Genomic DNA, 14194 nt, shown 5'->3' on the forward strand with positions numbered 1-14194 from the left:
TTGTGAGCCCTTCCGGGCCGCGTGCAGCTCCAGCAGCCGGCCAGAGGACCCGACCATCTGAAGCGAGGAGGGGTAGTCAGCTAAGCTGCTTACAGCACAACACAAGGGCCTGGCGTAGAAGTGCTGCAAACAGAGACTTCATGACATCAGCAAAACATGGCATGTAAGAAGAGATCCTGCTCGCAACCGCTGCTTTCCCCCTAACTGGATCCAAGCCGCTGGAGGTGCGTATTTTACTGGTATTTCACACTGGGGGTCCTGGTTGCACAAGGTGCCAAACGGGGACGGCATTGCTGCAGCTCGGTGGTGTTTGCAAAGCGAATAGTCTGCGGGACGTTTGCGTGACTGGACAGGCTGGTAAATAACCAGTTTAATGAGGGCAGGCTGCGTGTTTTGTGATGGGAACACTGGTTTTGTGATTGGAACACTGGTTTTGTGATTGGAACACTGGTTTTGTGATTGGGACACTGGTTTTGGTGCTACCCAGCTGAAGCTCCACCTCTTGTCCTGCGTACATGGACGCGTCTTGTTGCTGGAGCCGGTCTCATCCTGATCCGGACTGGAGCCTCTTTGTTAAAAAGTGACCTTCATGTGCGAGCAACACATTTCACACAAGGAGTGTCACGCGGAAAGCATGTTTCACACCGCGGTGCGCGCGTGTGTGGGTTAATGGTGAGGAAAACGTGATGCTCAGAAAACTGGTTCAGGTTTAAGTTTCTGCAGGATCCGGTTCCAGCGTCACTTTCTCAACATTCACTACAGTTTCAGAAGTCTGCACCTTCACCCAGCATGATGCTGCCGTTCTACTGAATACCTAATCCAGTTCAGCTTTACTGGGACAGCAACATGAACAACAACAGTCCCCCAGTTCAGCCCAGTTCATTGTAGTCCAGTTATCATCCAGTTCAACCCCGTTAGTCCTGATTATACCTGGGTCCACAAAGGCCTGGGCTCGCGAAGGAAACCAACACATCTACCTTCTCTCTGATCCAATCCTCCATCCGGACCTGCACGAGGAGACAGTGGAGAGGAAAACCAACATCTGGACCAGAACCAGGAACGAAACCTCCATCAGGACCAGAACCAGGAAGGAAAACCTCCATCAGAACCAGGAACGAAACCTCCATCAGGACCAGAACCAGGAGTGAAAACCTCCATCAGAACCAGGAACGAAACCTCCATCAGGACCAGAACCAGGAAGGAAAACCTCCATCAGAACCAGGAACGAAACCTCCATCAGGACCAGAACCAGGAAGGAAAACCTCCATCAGAACCAGGAACGAAACCTCCATCAGGACCAGAACCAGGAGTGAAAACCTCCATCAGAACCAGGAAGGAAAACCTCCATCAGAACCAGAACCAGGAAGGAAAACCTCCATCAGAACCAGGAACGAAACCTCCATCAGGACCAGAACCAGGAAGGAAAACCTCCATCAGAACCAGAACCAGGAACGAAACCTCCATCAGGACCAGAACTAGGAACGAAACCTCCATCAGGACCAGGACCAGGAAGGAAAACCTCCATCAGAACCAGAACCAGGAACGAAACCTCCATCAGGACCAGAACTAGGAACGAAACCTCCATCAGGACCAGAACCAGGAAGGAAAACCTCCATCTGGTCTAGAACCAGGAACAAAACCTCCATCAGGACCAGAACCAGGACCAGGAACAAAACCTCCATCAGGACCAGAACCAGGACCAGGAACAAAACCTCCATCAGGACCGGAACCAGGACCAGGAAGGAAACCTCCATCTGGACCAGAACAAGGAACGAAACATCCACCAAAACCAGGACCAGGAAAGAAACCTCCATCGGGACCAGACCCAGGAAGGAAAACCTCCATCTGGACCATAACTAGGAAACGAAACCTCCATCAGAACCAGAACCAGGACCAGGAAAGAAACCTCCATCTGGACCAGAACAAGGAACGAAACATCCACCAGAACCAGGACCAGGAAAGAAACCTCCATCGGGACCAGAACCAGGAACGAAACCTCCATCAGGACCAGAACCAGGACCAGGAAAGAAACCTCCATCTGGACCAGAACCAGGATGGAAAACCTTGCATGCACGGCACTGCCACAGACAAAGTTTGTCATTAAATATGAAATAACTGGGTCAGTTGTTCAGTACACACACACACACACACACACACACACACACACACACACACAAACAGTAATCCCTACCCTGTAGTAGACGAAGCTTCTTGTCGAGGATGAGTTGATTGGACCAAAATGAACCCTTCTTTTGTCGTTGTGTCCTCAAGAACATGAAGACAGTTCTCAACTGTCACAGAGTGTGTAACCTGTTACATACTCTGTAAGAAGCAGGAACTTTTCTCTTGTTTTCGAGGCCACAAGAACATAATGAGCTCATTTCTTCTCACAGACATGGTTGGAGATGTCTTGTTCTTGATGCATAAACCATGTTATGTGTTACAAGACACCTGGTGGAGGTGGGCGTGGTTAATGCAGAAAAAGCACGGAGCAGAAAGTTGTCGCTTTCACATTTTTGCTAATGCAAGATTGAACAGGATATAAAAATTATTTTCAAGTTGGGTTCCATCTTGGTGCCATTTATTTGTTACAGGACTGCTGTCCAAATTGCTAACTTATTGCTAACTGCTAATCAGTAAAGTTCATTAACGTTAAGGTTCACTAGTTCGCTAATGGTCGTGTGTATTATCAGACTGTGAATTATAACATTATAATGATTATAACATGTCCTTTCATTTTGTTTTTAACAAACCCAGAAGCCCAGGAAACAGACCATTTAATTCACTGATACATGTCGCACATACACGTGCTTAACGTCAATGGAAGGGTAGAAAGAAAGGCCGTCATCTGTGAAGATATTGCATCTTTTATATACATCTCTTCTCCAACGTACTTGAATCAAATGAATGACGTGTTACCAGGCTTCTGCAGAGCTGGAAGACATGTTGGGGAAAAATTTCATCTATTTGACTCAGGTGTGTTGGAGCAGGGAAGCATTTAAAAGTTGCAGGATGGTAGAGTGCATGGACTGGACTTGGAATTAAGATAATCTTCCATTGAAACAACATGCCATCTTTGTTGCCATTTGGTTGTCATAGATACTCGTTGCTTCATCTGATGTAGCAATTCACAAAAAGTTCTAATGATGTATAACAGTAAGTAGTGGTATCTCATTTCCTAAGGGAATGTTTTTACCGCTACGCCCCATACCACATTGTTTTAATGGACGAGGGGTGGAGATAAGCAAGGGGTCGGGCACGGGGTAAAAATGAGGAATGGGATTGGGTCTTAGTGTGACCTAATTAAAACTGTCCAGTGCAGCTGTTGTCTGAGCTTCAAGATAAACTTTGTTTTCCCCACGAGGCAGCCTGCCTGGCAGTCGAACAACACACATCCCACACAGAAAGTAAAAGAATTTCAGACACACAGTTAAACAGGTGCATAGTGGCAGGAACCAATGAGAGTTTAAATCTGTTTATTCTCCATCGGGGCAGAAAGCAGCAGCTGATATTCTGACAACAGATTTTGGGGGGTTGTTCATTCTCCAAGCTCTTCACATGTTTCATTGCTATTTATGTTTCTGGCACTTCATCTTCTTTGTTATGAAATCAGTTTTTGTCTGTCGTGGTTGGCCTCTCCTGGCTAAAGTTCAGCCATTCAGCACTGAACCAACATAGAGTGGAACTGCAGAGGGGGATCGTTGTTGGAGCTTTGGAAGACTGGATCTCTGCAGACACTAAGACCAGCAAGACCAGTACCATTGTAAAGATAGAAACTGGGCGTTCTTGTCTAGAAGTATTGACGTTAAATGTTTAAATTTGTCTAAGAATCTGAACTTGCTCCTAATTCAGAATTATGAAGAAGGGGGTCAAATTGTTAAAATGCACAGAATTTTGATTTTGAGGAATTTTTTCATGTCAAAGTGAAAAATTGGAAAGTTGTTCCTTAAATACACCAGATTTACCCGTTTCTAAACCTAATCCCGTTACACTTTTTAGATAGCTAATTACTTTCTCCTTTTTTCCATCATGCCTGTGTTTAGCTTCATGTAATAGAAATGGATTGCCTCGTCAGAAATATGTCGTATTATGCCCATGCTATTTAAAATAGTTGAATCCAATACAGCAGCACCACAAAGAACTGTTGTTTCCCTTTTGGCCTGTCCCTTTTTTTTAAAGGGGTCGCCACAGTGAATCATCACTCGTGTGAATTGGCACATGATTTACACCAGATGCCCTTCCTGACACAACCCTTTATCCGGACTTGGGACTGAGAACAAGCCTCCTCGAGGCTGTAGAAACGCGGGGACCAGGACTCAAACCTGCCGACCACCAGGCCATTGATTAGCAGCTCTACCACCAGGGCCACTGCCCCCTAACAATATCATACAGAAAATCACCTCTAATTATGTTGTAATCACCTAAAAATGTAACGGTAGTTACAAACAAGATTTATTTAACTGGGTGAATGGAGCACAAAATGAAACGAGTGGCACCCGAATGTAGCCTTTGTCATTCAGCTACAAATGCATCAGATGACAGGCGTTAGTCATCCGCTTTCTGTAAGCTGATTGTCCTTGTGCATTCTCGGTGGGTCATAGTGATAAAGATGCTTGACTGAAAGGATGTTTTTTGTTGATACTTTACATGACTTTAGTTCTTTAAACTAAGTGTTTCTAAACTTTTATAGTGTTTCCTGTTTTACTTCTAATCCAATGGCAAGTTCCAGGTGGTAAACATTTGAAGGGGATATCTAAACATACCATTAGGGCAAAATAAAAAATGAGTAAGCCTACAAAGTTGTGACATCCTGTCTCCCCCGAGATAGTAACATCCTGTCCCCTGAGATAGTATAGTTTGTCCTGTAATGGAATTAAATACAGTAATATTCTGTGTACTCTTTGTCATGTTGGCCTTTTAGCAAAGAGAGACAGAAGGAAAAAAAAAACACTTTAAAGGATCATTTATGCTCGATGCAGAAGATGGTTATGCAGACAGCTTCTTCCGTTTGTGTCTGTTACTTGTATTATTTGGTCTGTTTTCAAGGAGCTTAGTTATTTCACTCAAAGCAGAAAATAGAGTGATGCCATGGAAATCGTAGGGGCAGTGTTGAGTTGTATATGTGGCACAACAGACAGAACAAATAAACCAGAGAAGAGGAAGAGCAGGAAGCAGACAATGCAGAAACTGCCAAATCTGCACCCAGTATGCAGAGAAAGAAGCTGAAGAGAATATCATCAATAACTAGACATGGTGGGAGCATTTGCAGAAGGGCTTGTTTGAGTGTTTCTGCACTTACGGTGACTGTCAAAATGCAGAAGTGAACTCTGAGCCCAGCACTGCCCTCGAATGAATGAACTGACTTAACAACTATAGCAACATAAATATTGCACTGAAGTATGAGGGTGGCGACATATGATAATGTTTGAAACGGACGTCCTCATTTACATACATCAGGGAGAATAAATGGGCATTTAAAAAATGCCACCACTAATGGTATTTGAAGTTTTACTCTTGCCTGCCGCAGTTCAGACATGAGGTATTTGATGAGGTTGCCTCTTGTCATCATGATGTTCCCGTGGGTTCATCACAAAACAGTATCTGTCATTTTATCGGTTAATTATATTGATGGAATGGCCAGTGCTCGATAATTAATTTTCACGCCAATGTTAGCTGAGACTACTGTCGTACTTTCATCCTTTTATAATGCTGTTCTTTCCTTGGTCCATAGTGAGTATTGGCAATACTTAAAAAAAAAACCTGTTAACTAGTCCAGTGCTTACAAAACCCAATTACAAAAAAAGTTCTTCTATTAATAAATCCATATACCAATCACTCTAACTCATATTCTGTTTTGCAGGGATGTTTACCCTCACAGAAGTAGCCTCTCTGAATGACATCCAGCCAACTTACAGAATCCTGAAACCATGGTGGGATGTCTTCATGGATTATCTTGGTATTGTCATGCTGATGTTGGCCATTTTTTCTGGAACAATGCAGTTAACGAAGGACCAAGTGGTTTGTCTTCCCATCTTGGAACAATCTCCAGAAATAGCAGGTGGCTTCTTGGGAACCCAACCGCCAGAGCCCGTCGATGGGTTATGGAACAAAGAGAGCGCGATCGGGGAGCAAGCTGCTCCTCTCATGGCAAAAAGGCCTCCAAACAGCATTGCCCCCACAATTCAGTTTCCACAGCCATCTGCTCTTGGGCAGCCTCAACCGACAGGTGTCAGAACCAAGCTTGACTTTCAGCAGTACGTCTTCGTCAACCAGATGTGCTACCATGTTGCCCTTCCTTGGTATTCCAAATATTTCCCCTACCTTGCGCTTATTCACACTATTGTACTCATGGTCAGCAGCAACTTCTGGTTTAAATACCCAAAGACAAGTTCAAAAATAGAACATTTTGTTTCCATACTTGGGAAGTGTTTCGAGTCACCCTGGACTACAAAAGCACTGTCTGAGACTGCATGTGAGGACTCAGAGGAGAACAAGCAAAGACTGGCAGGTGCCTCCTCCCTCCTGAAACATCTCTCCATGAGCAGTGAGGACGGCAGTCCAAACCAGTCTGCTCCAATGTTGACCAAAACAGGGGTCGCCTTTTCAGCTGAAAAGCTTGTGAGTGAAATCCCGTCCATGACCATACTGGACAAGAAAGATGGCGAGCAAGCAAAGGCCTTATTTGAGAAAGTTCGGAAATTTCGTGCTCATGTGGAGGACAGTGATTTGATCTACAGGCTGTATGCTATTCAGACAGTCATCAAAACAGTGAAATTTATTTTGATTTTGTGTTACACAATGACATTTGTGGCATCTATAGACTTTGACCATGTGTGTGAACCTGAAATAAAGCATTTAACTGGGTATGCTAAATTCCAGTGCACACATAACATGGCTTTCATGTTAAAGAAACTCCTTGTCTGTTATATTGCTCTCATATGTGTCTATGGCATTATCTGCATATATACATTGTTCTGGCTTTTTCGGCGACCACTCAAGGAGTATTCCTTTGAAAAAGTCAGAGAAGAGAGTAGCTTCAGTGACATTCCCGACGTCAAGAACGACTTTGCATTCCTTCTTCACATGGTTGATCAGTATGATCAACTTTATTCAAAACGTTTTGGGGTTTTTCTCTCAGAAGTGAGTGAGAACAAACTTCGGGAGATCAGCCTGAATCACGAGTGGACCTTTGAAAAGTTGCGACAGCATGTTACTCGAAATCCTCAAGATAAGTTGGAGCTTCATCTCTTTATGCTGTCTGGAGTGCCAGATGCTGTATTTGATCTCACTGACTTGGAAATCTTGAAATTAGAATTGATTCCAGAGGCAAAAATAACAGCTAAAATCTCACAGATGATCAACCTTCAGGAGCTGCACTTCTACCATTGTCCTGCCAAAGTGGAGCAGACTGCTTTCATTTTTCTCTGTGATCACCTTCGGTGCCTTCATGTCAAGTTCACAGATGTTGCGGAGATTCCTAGCTGGGTGTACCTGCTGAAAAATTTACGGGAACTGTACTTGGTTGGCAACCTGAACTCTGAAAACAATAAGCTGATCGGACTTGAATCTCTGCGAGATCTCAGACACTTAAAGGTTCTGCATCTCAAAAGCAACCTCACAAAGATTCCAACAAACATAACGGATCTGTCCCCACATCTTATCAGACTGGTGATTCACAACGATGGCACAAAGCTATTAGTGCTGAACAGTTTGAAGAAAATGATGAATCTTGCAGAACTAGAGCTTCATAACTGTGAGTTGGAGCGAATTCCACACGCTATCTTCAGTTTGAACAACCTTCAGGAGCTTGACTTTAAGTCTAACAACATTCGCACCATTGAAGAGGTCATCAGCTTTCAGCACCTTAAAAGACTCGCATGCCTCAAACTTTGGTACAATAAGATCATCACCATTCCACTGTCAATCAGTCATGTCAAAAACCTGGAGTCCCTCTATCTCTCACACAACAAGTTGGAATTTCTCCCCTCACCTTTATTCACTCTTCTCAAGTTGCGGTATCTTGATGTTAGCCATAACTCTATAGGAGTAATACCGCTGGAGGTGGGCTTCCTACAGAATCTCCAACATTTTGCTATTGCAGGCAACAAAGTAGAGATAATTCCCAAACAACTGTTCAAGTGCAACAAGCTCAGGACATTATGTCTCGGCCACAACTGCATCACCTCCATTCCCGAGAAAATTGGCAACTTGTCACAGCTCACACATCTGGAGTTGAAGGGAAACTGTCTGGATCGTCTCCCCGCTCAGCTTGGTCAGTGCAGCCTTCTTCGCAGGAGTTGTCTTGTGGTGGAGGATCACCTCTTTGACTCACTACCCATAGAAGTCAAAGAGAGCATGAATCAGGAAGCTAGTGTTTCATTTGCAAATGGGTGTAAATGTCTAAGTGATGGACGGTAGAAGTGCAACATGACATACATTTCATTTTAGGTCTTTTTGAGAGCACCATCAATAGAAATCGTAGATCGGGCTTGAAATCACTTTGCAACCCTTTGCAGTTTTGCACAGCACATCGAAGCTTGGTATGATGGAGAAACTTTCGTCAAACCACTGACAATACTATAGCTTGTGTCATGTCTAGATTTATCCGTTTTTTGTTTTTTTTCTCGTACATGTTAGAACGTGTTAGAACCTAAAACACTCCTGTTTCTTTGACTTTTGTCTGCACAAATGTCTATAGTAAATCAAAAGAAATTCAAAACTTTGAAAATGCTGTTTCTTTTATTTGGTTTTTTTTTTTTTTTAATTGTTATTTATCTTATTAATTGAAAATATTATCACCAGTAGCAGGTTTGCCATTTGGAAATTTTACTCAAACAGGTGCAGCTGACCTTTAAATACATTTACAAAAAGAAAGGAAATTTGTATTTTAACTATTTGCCTTTCGGCAATAAAGCTTGTGTTGTTGTAAAGATATATATTTCGCACATTTGTAAGAAAACAAAGTTGAGTATGTGGGATTACTTCCATGGGAAATTTGCCAAATCTTAGTGCCAAACAGCTGACTCTGCCATTGACTCTTGTTTTGTGTCATTTATTGGATTAGAAGATAAAAGCAAAGGTAATTTAACATTTTTTTTATTTAACAAACAGGGACCCCAGTAATAAGTGAAATCACAAAGAAATAATCCACCAAACGCAAATTTCCATTCTTTTTGTGCAGAGTTTATAAAGCTACAACTAGAAGACATTTAGCTTAGCATAGCATTAGCTTGTATTCAGAGGGAAGTTGTTGGTTTGGTTCTGTCAACAAGGAAAATTAAAAACTGCCAACATATTTTAAATATCTTTAAGAAACATGTACAGTTTCATAATTAGAATGGTTTGTTTTCTTCTGCTTACAGTCTACATGCAGCGCTCAGCTAACTGCTGTGCTAGCTGGCTAACTGTAGCTTCCACTAAAACAAAAAAACTCAAAACCTGCTTCCAGCAATTTTCCAGGATTGTTGTTACAGGAAAATCTCAAGGTTAATTTAACACCCATGTGTAACTTTCCTAAAAGAAAACACTAGAGGAATTTTGTCTGCTGAATAAAACCTGTGCTAAGCGGTGAAAATACTTGGAGTACCTTGAGTTTTAGTTTCTTCAAAAAGACTGAAGTTTTATCTCAACCTTTCTATTACAAGCACTAAACAGAACCACTTGAAATGGAAATGTATTAAAACTACACTGTCCACATGTAGTTCTTTTTTGTGTTTACCGATAAGGTATTCTTCTGTCTTTACTTATGCTATTATTTGTGATTGATTCAGTCTCATCAGCCAAGCACAATGATACACTGACGTAGCAGCAACTTTGCTTTTTTGTCTGTTTGTGTTTTATTCTTGTACTACATTAAATACTCGTGTATCTTTTCTCGTGTTTTGTTTTTACCGCACAGCACTTTGTAAGCCTGATGTTAAAATGTGCTATGAAATAAAAAGTATTGTTATGCTGTATTCAGTGTTCTTGTCTCCTGCTGTTTCCTCCTCCCACAGGACAAAGGCAGTGTTCAGTTAACTGGTGACCTTAGTAGTGGGATGTTTATGTCTCTGAGTAGGACAAGTGACTGCTGAGATGGGCTTCTTCACTCTGTAGATATGGAAAATGAATGTATGGATCATTAACTAAGCTGTTATCTTAATGAATGAAATTATTTGGGCTGAATGTTTGGGTTTGTGATTCATCCGGCTTTACGCCGTCACCAAATAGAATAATTTTTTTTCCAAATCCATATTATGATTTTGTTTGAATTTTTGGCTTAATTTTCTCTTTTCTTTATACACGGGCAGCTCAAACAACGATTTACTGGAGGTTCTTTTGCAGACCACTTTTTGTTGAGTTACTGATGGATTAAAGTTGGCTAAACCTCGGACCTAAAACAGGTTTTGTAGTTGTAGTATTTGCAGACCTCCTCAGTAAAACCAAATCAAGAATCTTTTCTTACTAATGAAAGCTACTATCCTTAGGTATGAAATCCAAGCATGAAACCTCATGAAAATTTTGTAAGGCACATAAAATATAAAATATTTTGATAAAGATTTAATATGAAGCAGTAGAGTGAAATTAAACAATATGTTGTCCTATGGTTCCCTCTAGTGGAGATTAGTTCTTATTACATATGTGTCAACACTTGGTGTGTATTTATGAAAGGTCTGAAGAAGAGAAAATATCCAGCGAGCAGCAGTTGTCTGGACCAGAATGTCTGTTTGATGTCAGAGGAGAATGGACAGACTGGTTTGAGACCAACAGGAAGTCCAGTAAGCACTGGTTCCAACCAAGATCTGCAGAACATCATCTCTGAACACACAACACGTCCAGCCTGGAAGCAGATGGTCTCCAGCAGCAGAAGACCACAGCGGGTTCCCTCCTGTCAGTAAGAACAGGAAACTGAGGCTACAATTCACACAGACTCACCAGAACTGGACAATAGAAGATGGAGAAACGTTGCTGGTCTGATGACGGCCTCCACAGTCACCAGATCTACATCCAGCAGAGCAGCTTTGGGACGTGGTGGAACGGGAGATTCTCATCATGATGAGGTGGAACGGGAGATTCTCATCATGATGAGGTGAAACGGGAGATTCTCATCATGATGAGGTGAAACGGGAGATTCTCATCATGATGAGGTGGAACGGGAGATTCTCATGGTGATGAGGTGGAACGGGAGATTCTCATCATGATGAGGTGGAACGGGAGATTCTCATCATGATGAGGTGGAACAGGAGATTCTCATCATGATGAGGTGAAACGGGAGATTCTCATGGTGATGAGGTGGAACAGGAGATTCTCATCATGATGAGGTGGAACGGGAGATTCTCATCATGATGAGGTGGAACGGGAGATTCTCATCATGATGGGGTGGAACGGGAGATTCTCATCATGATGAGTTGGAACGGGAGATTCTCATCATGATGTGGTGGAACAGGAGATTCTCATGGTGATGAGGTGGAACGGGAGGTTCTCATCACGATGGGGTGGAACGGGAGATTCTCATCATGATGGGGTGGAACAGGAGATTCTCATCATGATGAGTTGGAACGGGAGATTCTCATCATGATGAGGTGGAACGGGAGATTCTCATCATGATGAGGGGGAACGGGAGATTCTCATCATGATGAGGGGGAACGGGAGATTCTCATGGTGATGAGGTGGAACGGGAGATTCTCATCATGATGAGGTGGAACGGGAGATTCTCATCATGATGAGGTGGAACGGGAGATTCTCATCATGATGTGGTGGAACGGGAGATTCTCATCATGATGTGGTGGAACGGGAGATTCTCATCATGATGGGGTGGAACGGGAGATTCTCATCATGATGTGGTGGAACGGGAGATTCTCATCATGATGGGGTGGAACGGGAGATTCTCATCATGATGGGGTGGAACGGGAGATTCTCATCATGATGTGGTGGAACGGGAGATTCTCATCATGATGTGGTGGAACAGGAGATTCTCATCATCATGAGGTGGAACGGGAGATTCTCATCATGATGTGGTGGAACGGGAGATTCTCATCATGATGGGGTGGAACAGGAGATTCTCATCATGATGAGTTGGAACGGGAGATTCTCTTGGTGATGTGCTGGAACGGGAGATTCTCATCATGATGAGGTGGAACGGGAGATTCTCTTGGTGATGTGCTGGAACGGGAGATTCTCATCGTGATGAGTTGGAACGGGAGATTCTCATCATGATGTGGTGGAACGGGAGATTCTCATCATGATGTGGTGGAACAGGAGATTCTCATCATCATGAGGTGGAACGGGAGATTCTCATCATGATGGGGTGGAACGGGAGATTCTCATCGTGATGAGTTGGAACGGGAGATTCTCATCATGATGTGGTGGAACGGGAGATTCTCATCATGATGTGGTGGAACAGGAGATTCTCATCATCATGAGGTGGAACGGGAGATTCTCATCATGATGGGGTGGAACAGGAGATTCTCATCATGATGGGGTGGAACAGGAGATTCTCATGGTGATGTGCTGGAACGGGAGATTCTCATCATGATGGGGTGGAACGGGAGATTCTCATCGTGATGAGGTGGAACGGGAGATTCTCATGGTGATGAGGTGGAACGGGAGATTCTCATCATGATGTGGTGGAACGCGAGATTCTCATCATGATGGGGTGGAACGGGAGATTCTCATGGTGATGTGGTGGAACGGGAGATTCTCATGGTGATGTGGTGGAACGGGAGATTCTCATCATGATGTGGTGGAACGGGAGATTCTCATCATGATGAGGTGGAACGGGAGATTCTCATGGTGATGAGGTGGAACGGGAGATTCTCATGGTGATGAGGTGGAACGGGAGATTCTCATCATGATGAGGGGGAACGGGATATTCTCATAATGATGAGGTGGAACGCGAGATTCTCATCATGATGGGGTGGAACGAGAGATTCTCATCGTGATGGGGTGGAACGCGAGATTCTCATCATGATGAGGGGGAACGGGATATTCTCATCATGATGAGGTGGAACAGGAGATTCTCATCATGATGAGGGGGAACGGGAGATTCTCATCATGATGAGGGGGAACGGGAGATTCTCATGGTGATGAGGTGGAACGGGATATTCTCATCATGATGAGGTGGAACAGGAGATTCTCATCATGATGAGGGGGAACGGGAGATTCTCATCATGATGAGGGGGAACGGGAGATTCTCATGGTGATGAGGTGGAACGGGAGATTCTCATCATGATGAGGGGGAACGGGAGATTCTCATCATGATGTGGTGGAACGGGAGATTCTCATGGTGATGAGGTGGAACGGGAGATTCTCATCATGATGAGGGGGAACGGGAGATTCTCATCATGATGAGGGGGAACGGGAGATTCTCATCATGATGTGGTGGAACGGGAGATTCTCATGGTGATGAGGTGGAACGGGAGATTCTCATCATGATGAGGGGGAACGGGAGATTCTCATGGTGATGAGGTGGAACGGGAGATACTCATGGTGATGTGCAGCAACTGTGCGATATCGTTGAATCTATGACACCAGGAAAGAAGGCAGTTCTGAGGGGACAAAAAGGATCCAACTCAGTATTAACTAGGTGGACCTGAATAAGTGTCTGGCCAGTGTACGAAGCTCTTCTTGCTGAAAACCTTTTTTGATAAACTTCAGCTGGAACAACTATGACTGATGTTTGAGTGAAATGACCAAAGAAAAACAACGTCTACAAAACATTCACATAAACACTTGAGTTTAATATCAATAAAGGTTTATGTTCCTTTTTAAGAGCTTTAGTGGGTTATAAAAACTTTATATTTTCAGTCCACAGATTTAAACATGTTTATGCATCAATTTCACCACTAGAGGGAATTCTTGTATATTGTAGGAAAGCATCCACTCATGCAGACACTCTCTAATCTCCCTCAGATAGAGGCCAAACATCACGACTGCAGTCTTTACAGCAGCCAGCATGAGAATTTGACTCCTCGTCTCTGAGATGGGAGGAGTAAACATGTTTCAGATAACTCTGGGCGCTGCAGAGAGAGAAGATGCATGACTTTAACCCAGCCTGACACTTGGGTTGTTAAAAGTCTGCCATCAGGTGGATGGAGCAAACACATGGCCTGCAGTCCAGCCTTCATTACTCCCTTGGGATCATGCAGTGGCCTTAGCACTCGTCACAAACACTTAGCGTGCACCGTCCCTCTTGCAAGCCCGCCCTGCCAGCCAC

General features: G+C 43.5%; 1 protein-coding gene across 2 annotated transcripts; it reads left to right on the plus strand.

Moving 5' to 3' along the window:
- The first annotated feature begins 150 nt into the window (after positions 1-150).
- Positions 151-9562, plus strand: lrrc8db (leucine rich repeat containing 8 VRAC subunit Db). Of its 2 annotated transcripts, none has more exons than XM_079245538.1 (2): positions 151-224; positions 5861-9562. In XM_079245538.1, the coding sequence occupies exon 2, from the start codon at positions 5863-5865 to the stop codon at positions 8416-8418; it is 2556 nt and encodes an 851-aa protein (XP_079101664.1). In that variant the 5' UTR covers positions 151-224; positions 5861-5862; the 3' UTR covers positions 8419-9562. The 2 variants fall into 2 exon arrangements, with proteins under 2 accessions (XP_079101664.1, XP_079101663.1); XM_079245537.1 differs by lacking the exon at positions 151-224 and adding an exon at positions 1995-2119.
- Positions 9563-14194: the final 4632 nt, after the last annotated feature.

Source organism: Telmatherina bonti (genome assembly GCF_933228915.1).
Source record: "Telmatherina bonti genome assembly, chromosome: 8".
NCBI classification, from domain to species: Eukaryota; Metazoa; Chordata; class Actinopteri; order Atheriniformes; family Telmatherinidae; genus Telmatherina; species Telmatherina bonti.

Coding starts and splice junctions, on each gene's coding strand:
- lrrc8db (XM_079245538.1), top strand. CDS start 5,863: ATGTTTACCCTCACAGAAGTAGCCTCTCTGAATGACATCCAGCCAACT.